Source organism: Zonotrichia leucophrys, chromosome 2 (genome assembly GCF_028769735.1).
Source record: "Zonotrichia leucophrys gambelii isolate GWCS_2022_RI chromosome 2, RI_Zleu_2.0, whole genome shotgun sequence".
NCBI classification, from domain to species: domain Eukaryota; kingdom Metazoa; phylum Chordata; class Aves; order Passeriformes; family Passerellidae; genus Zonotrichia; species Zonotrichia leucophrys.
Window position 1 is genome coordinate 23,596,458 of NC_088171.1, and position 17,772 is coordinate 23,614,229.

At 37.2% G+C, this 17,772-nt stretch overlaps 1 protein-coding gene across 5 annotated transcripts in view; it reads left to right on the forward strand.

The window, feature by feature from the left end:
* The window catches only part of CDK14 (cyclin dependent kinase 14), a 310,762-nt gene that overhangs the window by 85,555 nt on the left and 207,435 nt on the right, over positions 1–17,772 (forward strand). For all 5 annotated transcript variants that reach the window (XM_064704274.1, XM_064704278.1, XM_064704276.1 and 2 more), the window contains one exon: positions 7,776–7,870. In XM_064704274.1, the coding sequence (XP_064560344.1) occupies positions 7,776–7,870 (95 nt within the window). The remainder of the gene's footprint in view (positions 1–7,775; positions 7,871–17,772) is intronic.

Consider the following 17,772-nt stretch of genomic DNA (forward strand, 5'->3'; position numbering starts at 1 on the left):
ATGGTTGTCTAGCAGATGCCCCTGCTACTTACTCTTCAGATCATTACATCTTTTTCTTCCAAGTCAGCTGCATACTCTCCCTTACTGAGTTCATACTTGGTTCTCTGGAAATTCTCTCTTGTATAGGTTATACCAGTCAGAACAAGCAGTTTCTGTAAATATTCTTGAACATGTTATGCCCTCTGGGTCATATGGGCTACAGCTGTGGAGTTATTTTTCAGTTTTGGCTCTGCTTTCTGTAAGCTTTATTTTAAGATGTTCTGATAGAGATATGCTACCTTCAATTTTCTCTTTCTCTGATTAGTAGAGGAACAGAATTAGAGTTAGACTTCCATTTTGTCTTGTCTTTTCATCATTTGAAGACGTCTGTACAGAAGGTACATGGCCAAGGCTTGCAGTTTCTATATCACTCACTGCTTCTGCTCAGGTAAAAGTCTTTTATTTGTCTCAGAAAAATAACATTTTTCAAGATGTGACCTGAAAGACCTTGTTTATAATGCCCTGGGGTGTCAGTTTCAGTTTTGATTAATCTCAGCAGCTTTATCACCTCTCTGACAGGTATCAGTTTCAGTGTTTGGTAAAGATTACAAAATATTCTGCAGGTGGTGTGTTGCCCATTTTGTGTAGTCCATACCTTTGAAATGCACTGCACTTTGTGATGAGAAAGATGAAACACACACAGAGGTTTGGGGAAGCTGGAGCTCCATGATCCTCACACAGGTTGTCACTTGGAAAATAAATCTCTTGCTTTTGAACTTGAAGTATTTTTCTGCAGTTAATGTCACACATTGTTGCAACCTGGTAGAATTCCTGTTCTGTTAATTGGTGCAGTAGTGTACAGACAGAATTTAGAACTTTTTGTTTGTTTCTTCTTGTACAACAAGAATTTTTTTCATTTTTACACTTAGAATCTTCCCACCTTCTCTGCTTACTTTGAACATAAGAAAACATCTAGGGGAGTGATTTCCAAACTGCTTATGCTGATTGAAATTGTATGTTGCTATGAGCTGAATTTTCCAGCAAAAGAGAATTATTTCTTTATCACAACAGAGTAGTGGATAACCTGGAGGTAGTGAAGTAGGTGTTTTCCTTCCTGTGCATTGCCTGTCAGCCACTGTTAGAAGGGAATTTGGCTTGACAAACCTTTTCTCTGGTCCATCCCAACACAATATATGTGTTGTGTGTGTGTATATAAATAAAGTATACATATAACTATAGCTGTGCATACTTATCCATCTCTCTATCTTCATCTATTTTTCTAAAATTCTCATGCTGAGTCCTTTGTCTTCTAAGGCAAGAAAATTTTCTTTTCTCCTTAAATGAAAAAAAAGGTAATACTACATAATAAACTAGACAAAAATCACAACTGAAAAGCAAACATGTGCCACTCTGCCCCAAGCAGCTGGTTTTAAAAGATGGCTTGACTCTAATTATCTGAGAATTTTATTTGAGATCCCTGCTCTTTAGACATGTGATCAAACCCTCCAGTGCAAGGTAAAGTTTTGGTGTATTGAGTTCACATTTTATACACTAAAATATTACTTTTGTACCCTATATAAATAGAATATTGCAAGCTGTATAAAGTAGCCATCTGCTCAAGATTTAGTTATGTAGTGATGCGCATCAGTTTGTTCTCTTTGAATAGTTTAAGCTCCCTGGTGGTGAATTTAGATATCATGCATAGGTATAGGTTCCTACCTGTCAGTTACTTTTTAAAAACAAAATCAAGCAAAACACTAATATTCTACTAACTCAGATAAATGTAAAAACCCCAAACATTAAAATAAAAATAATTGAAATAAGCAGTGCTTTACTGCACTGACTGTACTTTTTTTGGGAGAGCAGCCTTTCTTCTGTTTCTGTAACCTTTATTAATTTTCAGTTCTGATACATGCAACTTTCCTCCAAAAAGTACAAGCAAAAAAGCATGAATCCTATAATGATCCTACTGATCCTGTTAGCACATCTAAAATAAGTTGTGTAAGAAATCTAATTCTAAAATAGACACTAATGTCAGGATTTTCCCTGAAAGTTAGACGTCATTTCTGTCTACCAAAATAATCACTTGCTGTGCCAATCTTGCCTCTCCTCCTCTTCAGATGTAGGCAACCTTCTCCAGTTAGGAACCTGTAAATTCCTAGGGGAGCTGCATCCTTCCTGGTTGATGTGTTTTATGGAGGTAGCATAATTTCAGAGGTCGGTGTAGAGAGTGGCGTGTCCTTACTGGCACAAAGGAAGCATTAATAAATCCTTAACCTGAAGGATACTCTCTAGATGAAAAGGCAGATAAAATGTGGCAGTTGAGCCAGCTTCTGTGCTCTAATAGCCTGGAGAACAAGTGAAGAGCTTTAAAAACTGCACCCTTCACAGGGAACTCTATGGTTGCTTCAGCCCAGGTTGCTCTTAATTTATGGCTGTGTGTTCAAGGGTTAGGAAGATGCAAGCAGCAGAATGGGATCAGAGAGTGGGAGACCTGAGGCTGAGGCTTGGTTTGAATGCTTGAACATCTTTGTATCCCTTGAACATTGCCCTGGAAAACAGTCTCACTTTCAAGATATGGTCAAATTGGCCTATTATTATAGGTAGGATACAACCTGCAATTAGTGTGGAAACTGCATCTGGTTTTGTGAAAGGAGGTTTACTCTCGTGACAAAGAAGACAAAATGCTTAAAAAGTAATCATCTGTCATTCTTGTGATTTAATCTCAGTTGAGCTTCCTGGCCTGTATTTTTCTTTCAAGTTTTTCTAGCAATCAATTTATTTTTTTTCAGAAGTATAACAAAGCAGATATTCACTTTTGATTTTTCTTTAGTTTACAGAGGTACTGTGAAAATAATATTTTTCTCTTGATGGTAGTTTTATATTGAAGTTTAATATCCCCCAGTTAAAAAAAAAAAAAAAAGAGAAAAGGATCTATTTAAAACTTAGACTCAGGAGTGTGGCAGTTAAGTGTGACATTCACAAGCTGTTCTGCAGTTATGAAAAATGCATGAGAACATAACCCACACAGCTTCTATAGGAACAGTCAGGTGATTTTCAGTGTAATTTTCCATTAAAGCCTTCTTTATTACATAGATTTTGAAAAATTCTGAGAAAGTATTCACGTGGCAATGTAGTGCAAGGATTCACACTGCAAGGCCTTGTTTTAAACCTATTATCTCTCCTACAGGCTGTATCAATGAAACAGCCATTTGAAACTATGCGGTCAGAAAACACAGTTTCTTCTCATTTCTTTTTTCCTTTGTTATTTTTAATACTCTCACGTCAGTTTGAACTACTAGCTTCTTCTATTTCTGTACTCAACATTTTGGCATACTCTCTCTATCCTTGTTACTATGATCTGTATTTCCTTAACCAGAGGGGAAAAAATATCTAATCTTGGTTACTGCAAGCCATGCTGCTAAAAATGCTCACTTCTGTGCTCAGTGGTGCTCTTAGACTGATCTAGCACTGGGAAAAATGTAGGCTTATAATAAGAAAGCTGCCTAATGAAAACTATTTTCAAGGAAAGTGGAACATGAAGGCAAACAAGTAAAATTCCCAGTGAGTTTCCTGAGGGGAATGATCTGCATTGCTCTGTGCTCCAGTTGCCCATGTCCTCTTGGGAATAAGATGGTCTACCACAACCTGTGCTGACTTTCACAGTGACTTGGGACTGTTCTTCAGAGGCATGAGGATCTTTACTGTCTTTTGTCTCAGTAATTCATTTAACTTTGCCATTTGAGTTCTTTGAAAGATTTCTCTAGAGCGTGCAAGTTCACTTTGCAGTGAGTTTTCCTGTTGTATCAATTTCTTGCTGCCTGGTTGTTTACTGCCTATTTAACTTTTTGTTTTTAGATAGTTTGGTCCTGGTCACATATACATCTAGGTGGTGGGGTTTTTTCTCAGCTTTGTAAGTTGCATCTAGGTGGTGGGGTTTTTTCTCAGCTTTGTAAGTTGGGGGGCTTTTTTGGTAGCAAATGAGGAGCTTTAACATGGAGCAACAAGCCCAAGTAGTCCCAATGATCTTTAGTACATAGAAGGGTTGCCAAGCACTGGAAAAGGCTTCTCAGGGAAGTGTCTGAGTCACAATCCCTGGAGATATTTAAAAGATGTGTGTAGATGTGGAGCTTAGGGACATATGGGGTGGGCTTGGCAGTGTTAGGATTAGAGTTGGACTTGGTGTTTTTTAAAATTTTTTCAAAGCTAAATAATTCTGTGATTCTCTGATGGTTTTTTAGAGGGTTAAAAAGCAGTAAGAAGGAGCAAGAGGAATGGAAAAATAATGGCCATAGAAATATTGTAAGGTTACATCCTCAAAGAGAAGCTTTGAAAAAACTTACCAAAATATGTGTTCAGCTGTAATGAGTACTCTTTTCCATTGAGAAATATTGTCTGGGTCAAATTGGGGGATTGTAAAATGTTATGTAAAATACAGGGAATTTCTTGTGAGTCTGCTGCTTGTGATGTCTGTCAGTGGCTGATGCAAGCACATCTGATGTGCTCTGGATATGTCTCACTCACTATGTGCATTTCAGTCAAACACATCCCAGGCAGAGTAAGGGACTCCTGTGTATATACAGTCCCATGTATTTTACCAGAAGGAATAAAATACTTTAGAATAAGAAATTGTACTTAAAAGTGGATTTTCTAGATTTGATTTTAATGTTAACATTTAATGAAAAAGCCACCAACTTTGCTGTAACAAATAATATTTTTAAACAGAAATGGTTGTAAAGGATATCTGAATAATGAAATCCATATCTATGAAGCTGAAAAAATACCCATATGTATGAGGGACTGTAATAATAAAGGAAACTAGGGTGAAATAGTTATAGTTTTCAGCAGTTGTGTGGAATTTCAAATTATTCAGATTCCTTCATTTAGATTCATTTAAGCTTAAAACTTAGGTTTTGAAAAGTTATGTATTTTTGCATTATTTCTGTCTTCAGCTCCTTTATAATTCAGAAATAAAAGGAAATATAAGAAGTGTTGGAACTTCTTAATTTCATAGGCAATTTGTAATGAAAAGTTTGAATTAGTGTATGAGATTTCATTTTTAAAAAATGGAGAAAGTTTTGGGGAAATGGTAAAGCTGTCCTTTCATTGCCTAAAATATGATGAGTGTTTTGACATTTCATTAAGAAGTATCTCACAAATTGAATAAATTCTGAGGCAAAATAATATATCTAATAATGTAAACAAATTAAAAAAAAATCATTAAGTGCTTTTCTCCACTACATGCCTTGAAAAACTGTAAGCCTTTAAAGATTACAAGTGCAAGGAAAAATAATGTCCATTTTCACAAAGGGAGCTCTCACAGTGGAGAGCTGGGCAATCCAGTGTGATGGTGCCATGGGAGCAGAGCTGCTGTAGGCTGGGCAGGGAAGGTGTCAGCCAGTGGTTGGTAATCCCAATCCAGGCAACACCAGCTTTTGGTTTGCCTGTTCGTGGTGAGGATGCAGCACTTCCAGGAGGAGAATGTGTCAGAAGTTATGACTTCCAGTCTGTGCTTCTGGCAGCTGGACTATGGAAGAATGAGCTTGAGGTTGTAGGAATAATTATTGTTGATGATTTACTGTGTGGTAATGGATTAAAGACATCCTGTTTCCTATCAAGATCTTAGGGCTTTACAAGTTGTTGTGACCTTTAGATTATGGTTTCCAGAGGTAGGGAATAAAAGCAAATCTCAGTGTGAAAATAAGAATGGATGTGAAACACATGTATGCACCCTGTCCTCTCTCTGTCTCGTTATGAGGAAGCCAACAGTGAACTATTCACTGTTAACTAGGGCAGCATTTCCACTCCAAACAAAGCCACTCACTGTGTGTTCATTGCAGCCTGCAATCTGGGAAATACTTTGCACTCCCTCTTCATTATATGCAAGACATTTAAACATCTAACCACTTCTTTTCTGAAGTTTTTTAATGTTGCATTAGTCCATAATTGGATAGCTAAATGAGAAGTCTACTTGAATAAATATTTTAGTCACCTCTATTAGTGACATCTGTAATAAAACTGTGATTAAAAAAATCCAAAAATTTTTTTAACCTGGCAGAATGCCTTTTTAAGCACAGATTGGAAACCAAGAATATTACTGCCTTATCTATAATGAAGTGTTCCAAATAGTGCAGCAGAAAAAAGATCTGAGTGTTTCCTTATGACAAATTTGTGTAAATCTATTAATACTTAGGAATTGGATAGCAAAATAATAATGGGTTGTTCTTTGTATTGGAGAGAGGTGAAAGGGCTCAATTTTGCAAACATGTGTATGTATGCCCTTATGCTATTGAATAATTAGCTGGAATATTGATATCAAAAAAAGTGTATATTTGTCAAAGTGCCAGAATTTTTTGCATAGGACAAGTGAAGAATAGTTGAATAAAGAGAATGTTTGCATTTTCTGGCTAATGGTTGATAGAGTGTAGTGGCCAATTATGAGTCACCATGTCAGCTTACCTGGGATGCCTCTGCCTGTTTAAATAAAGCAATTTTTAGGGTCAGTTGATTTAAAACTTTCAACCATGGCTTAGCAAGAATTTACACACAGATGTACACTGTACTGTAATTTTTGTAAGGTTTGTTTCCTTTCAAAAGACAGATGCATGGATACTTTTTGTAAATCAGACATAGGGTACCATGTGTACAGCTGCACGTGGCTCATCCCAGCTGAATTCAACCTCAACCATGCTGGGTTTGCTTGTCTGCTTTCCTCTGTAGCATTTAGCAAGAGTATTATCAAGTCAGCCACTGTGTGATTTGAGTATTAGTGCTGACTCTCCCAACTTTCTCTATGATCTTTTGGTTGTTTTAGGACAGCAAGAATATCTGAGCACTGCAGACTAAAAGAGATGTAGGTGTGCTAAGGGCAGTTGCAGGTCAGTTTTTTGCAGTGTGCATCAGGTCTTGGAGAAGAAATAAAATTCTGTTTCCTTCCAGACAACTGGAAAGTGGGGAAATGTGGGAAAACGGAATGCGCTTCAAAACAGTCAAACATTTTCTCAGAATTTCAGAATGGAAAATTTTAATGTCAGGTGAATTTCTGTTTTTGCAGAGTTGATTTATTGTCTGTTAGGACTGTGTAAAAGAGGGCCAAGTATCAGTCTATCACAAAGGCCAGCTGAGCTGTCTGGCCCTCTGAGCAAGAATCATTCCTTAACTTGGCTCAGTTTTAGACTCTTCACTTAGGCTGCAAATATTAAGCATACAGGACTTTTATCAACTATATAAAGTGTACATTAAACTATGATATGTTTATATCCACATCTGAAGACTCTAACCATAATTCAGAAGGTGGCATCATCAAAGATGCTTTCCTGTAGCATTTTGACCACTCTCTGAACAATGAGTGATTTAATGGGACATTGGCTTCTTAGAGCAATGTTTTTGATGGGCTTTAGTCTAAAAAAATTAGAAAAAATATCTAGCCTGATATTGTAGGGCAGATTAAGGGTGCTGTTTAGATCTCTAAACATAGACAAGAATGCTTTAGTTGTTAATGATCTATTTTCCTCTATGAAGTGATATATGTGAAAAAAAAACCAGAGCCATCTCTTTGATTAAGAACAAAATGTTTTTGATAGATCCAGTGGTGTAACTGTATGGTTGATATCAGCAACTACCATCTGGGTTGTTGAATAAATATTAAAGGTTTTTTCCTTATTAATTTTTTTTGGTTGGTTACTGAAAACCAGCATGTCTTTGAGCCTTGATAATGATATTTGATCTCTAAAGGTTGAGTCAAAGCAGTTAATGTTATGGGTGGAATGCTGAAAGATCTTTTTTGTTTTGTTTAGCCTACAAGCCCTAAGTTTGGAAAAGCAGACTCATATGAAAAACTGGAAAAACTAGGGGAAGGGTCCTATGCTACAGTATACAAAGGAAAAAGCAAGTAAGTGGTGTTTTCTTTTCTTTCAATTTTGTGAGTAAATAAAGATAAGCAGAAAGTATCAAGTGATGTTGCTGAACACGTACATAGATCTCTGTGAATCCAAGTGCTGCTGACTGCCATGTGCTCCAGTGGAAGGGGCTGAGACCATAGTGCACAGGTAGCACATGGCATACACCAGAAAAAGATGAGGTTCTTGTAAATCTGATGTTTTGTTTGCACTTCAGTGTTGTGCTACTTCTTTGGTATCCATACCAAATTCATTCCTAGGGGTAAAAGCAAAGTATGCTGTCAGGTAGAGTTTTGTGATGGTCTGAGAACAATGTCATTTTTGTTTATCATTATGAAAAAACTTTAATAAGACAGCATGAAGGGAATGAATGGAATTTTGGACTACTCTAGGTTTAGTTTGTTTACAATAGTTTATTTACAGTTGTTGCAACTACTCTACCTCAAAATAATCTATACATGTCACATATGTTTTCAGTCACTTTAATGTTATTTGTTGTAGCTTTTTTATCCCCAAATGCCCTAAGCGTTTTTCTATTGCATAAAATAACTCAGTAAACACACTTAAAATATACTTTTTCAGCCAGTACTTCCATTCAGAGTTATCCATTGTGACGCAGATTGCCTTGTGCCATTTGACATGTTTAATGAAGTTTTCATAATCAAATTTCCAATAATAACAAAGAAGTTGTAAAAGAGGGATTTGGTACATGTGATATCTTTATTTAAAAACTTTGGTTAGCCAGTAATACATGAGACAACACTGCCATTCCAGCAGAGAATACCATGATGGTCATGGGACAGAATAACTGTGTAAAAAAAGAAAATATGTCTGAACATTTTCCAGGTTTATTAACTTGGTTAGGTATTGAAAATGATCTTTTTTCACTGAATATTTGTAATAAATTAAAATGAGGGTTCCCTCATCTCTCAATAGCTTGCTTAGGTATTGACAAGCATAATAACAGCTGATAGGAATAAAAACATGTTCTAAATGTATAAGAAATATTCACACTTGTGCCATGCCACTGCAGGTATTGTCTTTCACTGGCAGCTTTCTTCAAGGAAAGGCTATTACTTTGTGTTGCTAATGGCTCAGTTATACATTACCATAAGTTCCAGACATTATACATGTGTAAGCTTTTTATTGGGGTCTATGTAATAGGAGAAAACAGTATAGATTTCAACTTGTGCCTAATTACTAAAATCCTTGAGTAAAATCACAGTGAGTATCTGATGACAGTCAGTCCATATGTCTCAGCTTTCAGTAAGACTGAACTAAGGCAACAGAGTCACTGGATGTCCCATCAGTCAGTGGAACAGACTGAAATTTAAAAACAAAACAAAACCCTTCCCTGAAGCTATTGCATTAATAGTGAACATGTTATGAAATGTAGATTGGTTACAAATACTCATTTTAGTAGAGTTGCCTGCAAATCTGAAAGCTGTACTTCAATGATTTTAATGGTTCTTGAATAATAAATTGGAATTACTGGGCACACTGCATTCTCTATTATAAACAGCTTGCTCTGAATTAGTAGTGAGAGTTATAACAATTTTGTATGACTTTGTCCTGTTGCCTTGAAACATTTTCTGCAAGGTCTTTAAAATGTGTTCTGACAAAAACACATTTTGACAAAAAGTATGTGCAATCAGAGTGTGGATGAGAATTCATATGCAGGGAGTATTTCTACTGTTATAGTAGTATTCTGTCCCCTGTTTGAATTTGACCTTTTTTTTCCCTGCTGAGAGTTGAATAATTTCCATATTATCCAGCACAATTGAGATTCGACACCTCCAGTCCAGGCTTCTGTTTCTTGAACTATAGAGACAGTTGAATTACTTCATGGCAGGAAGAGGTTGTACTTTAAGAACTTGGGAAGCACTCCAGGTGTTATCTGCTATTTCAAAAGGACTTGTTTGTTGAGGTAATGTAGCCCTGTTACCTCTCTGTCCCCTGAGAAGGTGAGGAATCTCTGACCCACATGGTGTCCCCACAGAAGGAAGAGCATCACTGCTGTGATGGGCTCTTGGGGAATGTAGGTGAGCAGGTGTGAATGAATGCCTTGGCTCTGGCCCATCCCTGCAGGGATTAAAAGATGTGGCACTTAGGGACATGTTTTAGTGGTGGGCTTGGCAGTGCTGGGTTGATGGTTGGACTCAGAGGTCTTTTCCAGCCTGAACAATTCCATGGTTCTGTGGCTGAGACCTGGACCTGGCTGCTGCTGTTCAGACAGCTTTATTTTGATTGTTTATAGCTTTATTTTAAAATGATACAGGGATAGAGATTTTTTTTTCCCTAGGTTCTGATATGGGTATATAGGGTGAGACTGTGATATGCATCACTGTGTTCCCCTGCCTACAGACTCGGTGGGAATTCACATGAGCCAAAGAGGTCTGTTTATTTTGATATGTGCCCAGTTTGACTGCTGAAGGATTAAGTTCCTATGACACAATGCAGAATGCAGACACATGATGGAAAAGCTGGAGCTGGTAATAAACAACAAGTGGATTTTGCTCAAAATGTTTGAGAATCCCTAATAACCAACTTTAGTGCTTGGTTTTTTTGTTTTGCCAAAATGTTTCTGAGGTATTTCTTTAATTGTAGCTAAAGTTGGAACATTTAAGATTGTATTGAGCTATTTTAAATGATGCTTTATACTCAGAATTATTTTGCTCAGTGTTTGTCACCAGCTGAGTGTGGCAAGTGGTTGAGTTTGGGGTTTTTTATGCATTTCCTGAGATGCATTTCAGCTTTTAAAATTATTTCCCCTGCTGATCATAATGATGGAATAAAACATTCTTAATCTTAGCATGCTATTCAGAGAGTCTAAAAGATGCATACCTGCCTGAAAAGACACAAAATCAGAATCAGCCATTCCCTTCCTAAGATTTAAAGTAACATGTACAGTAACTTGCTTTCAGAACAACCCTGGCTTTTTGCACCTTGGAGCAGGATAAATGGTACCAAGCCCTTGTCTTCCTATAAAACGCATTGCTTTTCTATCTTTTTGAGCATCTGTGGTTGTATTCCAGGAAAGTGAAATGAAATGGGCTAATTCCTTTTACTGGATGATGGATTTCTCTTTCTGTAGTCAGATAAAAATGAATCCCTGGGGTGAAGAAGCAGCAGAGTGAAGAGGACTGTGTTATTGGGGGAAGTGAAGCAGTATTCTCTTAGGCTGGGCTTTTTGTTTATAGGAGAAACAGCCAAGCAGTCATTTTTTTCTGGCTGACAGTTGCATCAATAGGTAAATCTGTTTGATTTCATGTGTTGCACATCAGACGTGTGTAATGAAACTCATCTTGGCATGTTCATTTTCTGCTTCCATTCAGGCTAGGTTCTCATATTTTACTTAGTTGTATAAAACCACAAGAGGCTGCTTACTGCATGAAATTCAGATGACTTTGAAGGGATTTATTTTAATGTAAAATTTTGGAGAAGTGGGCAGAGTAATTTACTGATAACACTGTAAAAAATGATGCAAGTTCCATTGACTCTGTATTTGATTAACACCTTGGATGTTTGCCATACAGTAGGTGCAAAGCCCTGGGTGGCCTTTGAATTCCTGTATCATTTCACTGTATGGCTGAGCTGAGGAAGTGCTGCCTGTGTATTGACATGTGTGTCTTCCTGCTGCCTCTTGAGCTTGTTTATAAATTTACCTGAACATACAGCAGTGGGATCTGGCTTGATCTGTGGCACATAAGTGTTGATGTGAGTTGAGAGTCTGGAGATGAAGCTGGTGACAGCACAAGGGAGCTGCTGCCAACCAGAGTCCCCTGCAAAGCAGTGTGGAGGCCTTGCATTCCCCCACTGAGGGCTCTGCATATTGCACTTAAGGGAAAAACCTGTGCTTTTGGCAATTTTCTGTGTTGGCGTGCTTTCCAGCCTCTCCCACTGTGTTCAGTTGCCCTTCAAGGCAAAGAATTAGAAAAGATTCCCTCAGTTAAAGGGATGTGATCTGTGACTGCTGCTAGCACAGCATGTGTCTGTTTTGAGAGGCATGCCAGTGGTATCTGAACTGTGATCTTGATCTGCCTCTTGACTGTCCGTGTGATTTTTCACCGTACCTTTACCTTTTTGGGCACCTTTATTGGTTTGCATGTGCTCATAGTATTGCAAAAATGTGTAGAATTTGTTAACAGCCACATCAAGATATTTTTGTCTATTTTCCCTATCACAAAATTACATAATTTCAACTTGCTCTTAGTAAAACACTTGTTTTAATGAATTCTGATCCCTACCCTTTTTAACTATTAATAGGAGAGATCAGTAGAGCACAGAGCAGAGCACAGTAGAAGCTGTGTCAACAGGAGCTCAAAGGCTGCTGATATAGGGCAGTCCTTCCATCCAGGCACCTCTCCCATTTCAGTTCAAAATCTGAATTGTTGTTTTCAAGGAGACTCCAGCAAGTATCCAAAGATGAAATGTATTTTTTCAGAGAGCCCAGACATTTGATATTTATGTCCATCAAAGGCAGTACCTTTTACTATTTACCTTAAAAGTCAATAGGGAGTTCATGGTGCAAAGTGGAGAGTAATCATGCTCAGCCAGGCATCATGCTCTGTACTGGCCTTGTTTCCATGCTGTGTTATTCTGGAGGCAGCAGGGAATCTCTGAATAATCAGGGGGCACTGCCACTGTCTGTTACTGGCATGATGTATTGCAGTGTGTGCTATGAATATAGCTGACCATGATATTTCATAAATGTGTCTGTGGATGGCTGCTCACGAGAAAAGGGATGGCATGTGTGTTTTGATTCTTATGTTTATGATGCTGAAGCCTTCACTGAAGAGGGCTGACAGGACTAATTGCTGTTCTGACTTTTGCTTTTGAAGTTGCAGAATTTTTACTCTTCATGAGATCTCTTTGACTCTGATTATCTTTTATGTTCAATCTGCTGCAAGTGCCATAAGATTGCAATGGTCAAGCTGCCATTTTTCAGTCATTCCCCAAGCTTTACTCTATGCCCACGTGAGGTGTTGTGTTCACAGGCTTCCTGATAAGTTCCATGTTCAACAGTCCAGTTCACAGGAAAGTTTTTATTCATGTTATGGCCAATTTATTTAGACTGATATTTCAAAATTACTCTGATTCATATTGCCTTAATGACCTAAACTTTCCTAACCTTTTCTTTATTTCTTGAAAATTGTGTGAAATTAGTGTCCTACAAATGAAATCCTCTTTTCATCTGAGGATAACAGATGGCTGGAAAAGGAATACATATTCATAGGTTACAAAAAGGCACTTCATAGTTACCAACTAGGCTTTCTTTCCTCCCCCTCCTCATTTTTTATCTTATTTCCTTAAGTGATTTTTGTAGGCAAGTTATGACATGGGATTATAAAAAGTTTTAAAGAAATCTCTAGCATTGCAAATCTTTAATAAAAATAGGAACTTAAAGTTGAATTAGATAGAAAACTAATGACAACTAGATGTTCAACTAAAATGCCAAATGGTGGAAAAATTATTAAAGTACAGTAAGTACTAAAATAAATTGCTAGGATTCTAACTAGAAGATGAATCATTGACTATATTGATCACTTACTGAGTGCATTTTTCAACATTTAAAATAAAGATTGGGAAATTTTTTCTCCATAGTTTAATATATAAAAAGAGCATCACACTATATGTACTGTGCTTCAACCTGCAATGCAGTTTAAGGAGGTCTCTTAGTATTATTACCTCTCATAGCAGGGGACAAAAACGAAGAAAGTAAGTCTATTATATTACTTACCCAGGACTGCCCTGGAAAACATGGTAGACAAACTAGGACAGAATACAGTTACAGTACACACATGTGTAGAGTTACTGGACAGTGCCTTATTGGCCATGTATGCATGACTGGAAGGGTAGGGAGAATACTGAATTAATTTGCCAGCTGCCATTGTGCACCGTTGCATTTTCCACTTTGCTGATCAGTGGCATCTCTCAGCAGATCCCCTGTGACTGTCACTGTGCACAGTTGTAAGAGGCCCTTGTTTATAAGGGATATCTCTGTTTGTCTTACACCTCTCTTTCTGCGAGCCTCAGTGGGGTGTGGGAGATGTGAGGGGAGGGCAGCAGGATGTGCTCAGCACTGCTGTGCCTGCTGCCCTTCCCAGGTCACTCCTTCCAGCAGGCACAGGTCGAGTACAGCCCCTGTGCTTGGATGAGCTGCTGGCTAGTTCGAACTGATGTGAGCTGGGGCTAAACTCTTATCTTACCTGCTCCTGTTCAAGTGAGGGCTGCCACACTCTTTGTACGAGACTGCCTTGACTTCTAAGTTCCAGTGACAGCACTAATTAATAATTTAAATCCTTCGTTTCTCATGAAACCCTTTGATCTTCTGTTTTTTCAGCCCTAATAAATGTCAGCGTTAGGAAGCATCTTTAATCCACTGGCTTCTTCTAAGACAAGGTAACTTTTGTCTAGGATGAGGTTAAAAGATGGTGGGATTCAAGAAGAGAAATTCAGGGCCTGCATTAGTCCCTTGAGAATTTACGTGTTTGGGCTTTACCAGGACTGGGAGTGGCTTTTGTAAACTAGAAATGTAAGTCTTTTTGGTAAGAAAAATATAATATAAGCCATGTTTACGCTGAACTGTCTTTTATGTTAATGATTAAAAGAAGTGTTTCCCTCAATGTGGAATTAGTTATTCGTTGGTAGAATAATCAGAGGTGACTGAACCTACAGTGAATGTGCCTCTGTCAGGTTTCTTCAAAGGAAATTTCTGGCAGAGCCTGATTTCATTAGGCCCCCATGGTCTGTTTGGAGTTTTAGGTGTCTGTTTATGACATCAATTTCACTACAGAGTAGATCTAATTAGATATTCTCAAGGTTTGATCATCGAACTTTGAGATTTTCCTGTAAATGAATATTTAACAATTGCAAGTTATTTTTCTTCACAAGAATTAGTTTCTTGAAATTTGTATCACAAATTAGAGCATCATCCCAATATCTTCTACTGATTTTTCTTGGCAGAAGTGTTCCCAAGCTTAGCACTTGCACAAATTATGAGCTCAACCTCAACTCCAGACAGTGGTAAAACTCAGTATTAAATAAACAGATTGAAATCAGAATTGGCAGATTTTATGTTAATTGACTCTTTTAAATGTGTATATTTAGAACATTTATGTCATCTAAATATATCTGAAGAACTTGAGAAAATAGTGTTATTGTACTCTTTTGTTCTCTATGTGGCATCATCAGCTTTATCCCCAGTGAAGCCAATTAAATAATCAGTTACTTTATATTCATCAGTATTATATGTTCTTAATGATGCATTAAATAATTTCCAATTTCCTCTATTTTCTCATAAATGGTCATTTTTATTAAATGTATTTATTTTGGTAGTGCTGATATTTGCTGGTTTAGAAAATGCAGAATGACACATTATCTTAGCATTTTTTGTAATATCTGGCTCATTTGTATTTTTTATAATATGCAGGCTTTTACTTTATGCTGCATAAAGCAATTTGGACTAATTTTTCTTTTGCCTATGTTGCATATATAACCAGAAAGTTATTAGAAAAATCATATAATGTTAAAATGAGGAATTTCCATAAATTGGAAAGCTGTCCATCAGCTGCAGGTGTTTTGCCTAGACTAAAGTAGTTTTGTGTGATAATTAGAGAGGCTTTAGACTTCTGTACTTTCTCTGAAGGTGTTTCAATGAGAAAGAGAAAGCGAGTTAGCTTAGGAGGGAGGATGGCTTAGAAAATAGGAATTCTTTAGCCAATATTGTCCTTAATAGAAGCTAATGAGGCAGCTGACAGGCTGGGCATAAGATGATAAGTGTAATCTTTGACACAGTGAAGTGTACTGTTTTGAGGAGGTGTGAAATTGTTTGCTTTGGACAGTGAGTAATAGAGGAGGTTTAATGAGTCCTGGATGTTAAAAGAGTCAGTGGTGTTGCCTTTTCACTGTCTAAAAGGTAGTCTGCTTGTCAGTTTCCTACTTGGCTTTGAAATAATGAAAATACTGAGCATGCTTTGAAAGTTATGGAAGACAAATGTGAAGCAATATCTGGAAGGAGTTCTGCTAACCTTATCTGATCACTTCTGAAGTCTGCAAAGACAGGTATTGATAGATTGCAGAGGTAATTTTACCCAGTTTTCCTTTTTTCAGTGTTGTTTCTAAGGAAATTACCATATTATTTTGACATGCCATTACAAGTTTCAGGGTGCAATTTCATGACATAGCTGGCTTCATCCCACGACACATTGCTTCTCAAAAGGTGGACCCAGTTCTTATGTATTTGTTAGTGTTTTTTCCTTTTTTTAATGCCTTTATAATTTTTAATAAGTATTATTTAACACTTTTTGGAAGGGCCAGTCTTCTCCTATTTAAGCTCTCTAAGCAGTCTCATTGTAAAGTCCAGCAGGAATGACAGCAAATACAAGTCAGTGTCAGGAGTGTGTGGCAAGGTTTAAGCAGGAGAAACCTCTACTGCGAGGCAGCCCTTAGCTCATCTTTTCAGCATCATCTAACTGCACCCTGAGATTGCATCAGTGGGAGGATAATTAAAGGATGTGAATAAACACCCTATCTCTGTAATTGATACTTCATAATTTCTCACATCCCCAGTTTTATATGCTCCTGTTTATAGAAAATCAAATGGAAAAAAAAAAGATTTTAATGACTGGGTAGTTAATGAGAATAAGGAGGCTGTTATATTATGGAAATTACAGATTGATATGTTGGAGATAAATTGTATTAAAGAGGAGAATGAAATCCCAGAGGAACACTACTTGTGATTGGTTTGATTATTTTGGTAGAACTAAGAGTTGCCATGATATCTATCAAGATGATGACAGATACCAATGACAAAGGGGCAATGATAACTAAAAAGAACAGCTCACCTACTGTGTTTAACTGTGAATTCTTTGAAATGGGTTCCATACTATTGCTATTTGTGTTATATATTTCTCTTCATGAACCAGTGGAATGTAGAACTTCAGATTAAAAAGAACATAAGCTACACAATGCTGCATGTTTTTTTGTCCTTCTCTTCATATGCCTGTTTCCTTAATACCTCTTTGCCCTGTTTTTTTTCATTGTATTTTACATTGCCTTCCCTGAACACAGGGTCTGTCCTGTTCTTTATCTGCAAAATGATCTTGCTTTTATTTCTTAAATTCCTCCTGCAGTTATTTCATCTGTTGCAAAATATTCAAGTTTTTCAAGTATCTAAGTAATATGTATATGATAGGTAGGGTGGTGGATTGATGGAGGTATTGAAAACGACACATGTTTATGAACTGCATGTCTGTCATCAGTCCTGCTTTTAACATGGTTCATTCTCCTGTCTGAGCATGACACATGAAGTTACTTGAGGCAAGGCTTATCTTTTTCTGATGCCATAAATCCTGTTTGAATCCAAATTAAAAAATATGTAAGACAATTATAAGGGAAATCCAGGAGAGTTAAGCTGATAATTTCCTTTCAACAGTGACTAGTGGCCTGAGACTTGGACTGGTGCCAGCCTGAATATTATGACTAATTGGAAGGTGATGAGTAAACCATCTTTTGATAACCAGGGTTTCTTAACTTGCTCAGAGTAATTGTGTAATGTTCTGTATAGGGCTAATGAGTTTTGGTAATTATGAAAGAGGAATAATCAGAAGAAGCAAGACAGTAGCCATCTGTCATTGAACTCCTATAACTGCAAAAATTAAAAGCCTGAGGGAGAAGATGAATTCAGAGTTGGTGGTTGTTCATATCATCTTGCCTTGAAAATTTAAAACATGTTGTAAAGCCATCCCCCTTGTAGTACAGGAGAGAATTGCCTCCATGACTACAGGAGTGTGAAGGCTCCAATGTGTCCTTGAGCTTTGTGGCTGTAAAGGCAAATTTTGCTTTTACAGAAATAAATCTTAATGATAATAATAACAATAATTTTTTAAAACTT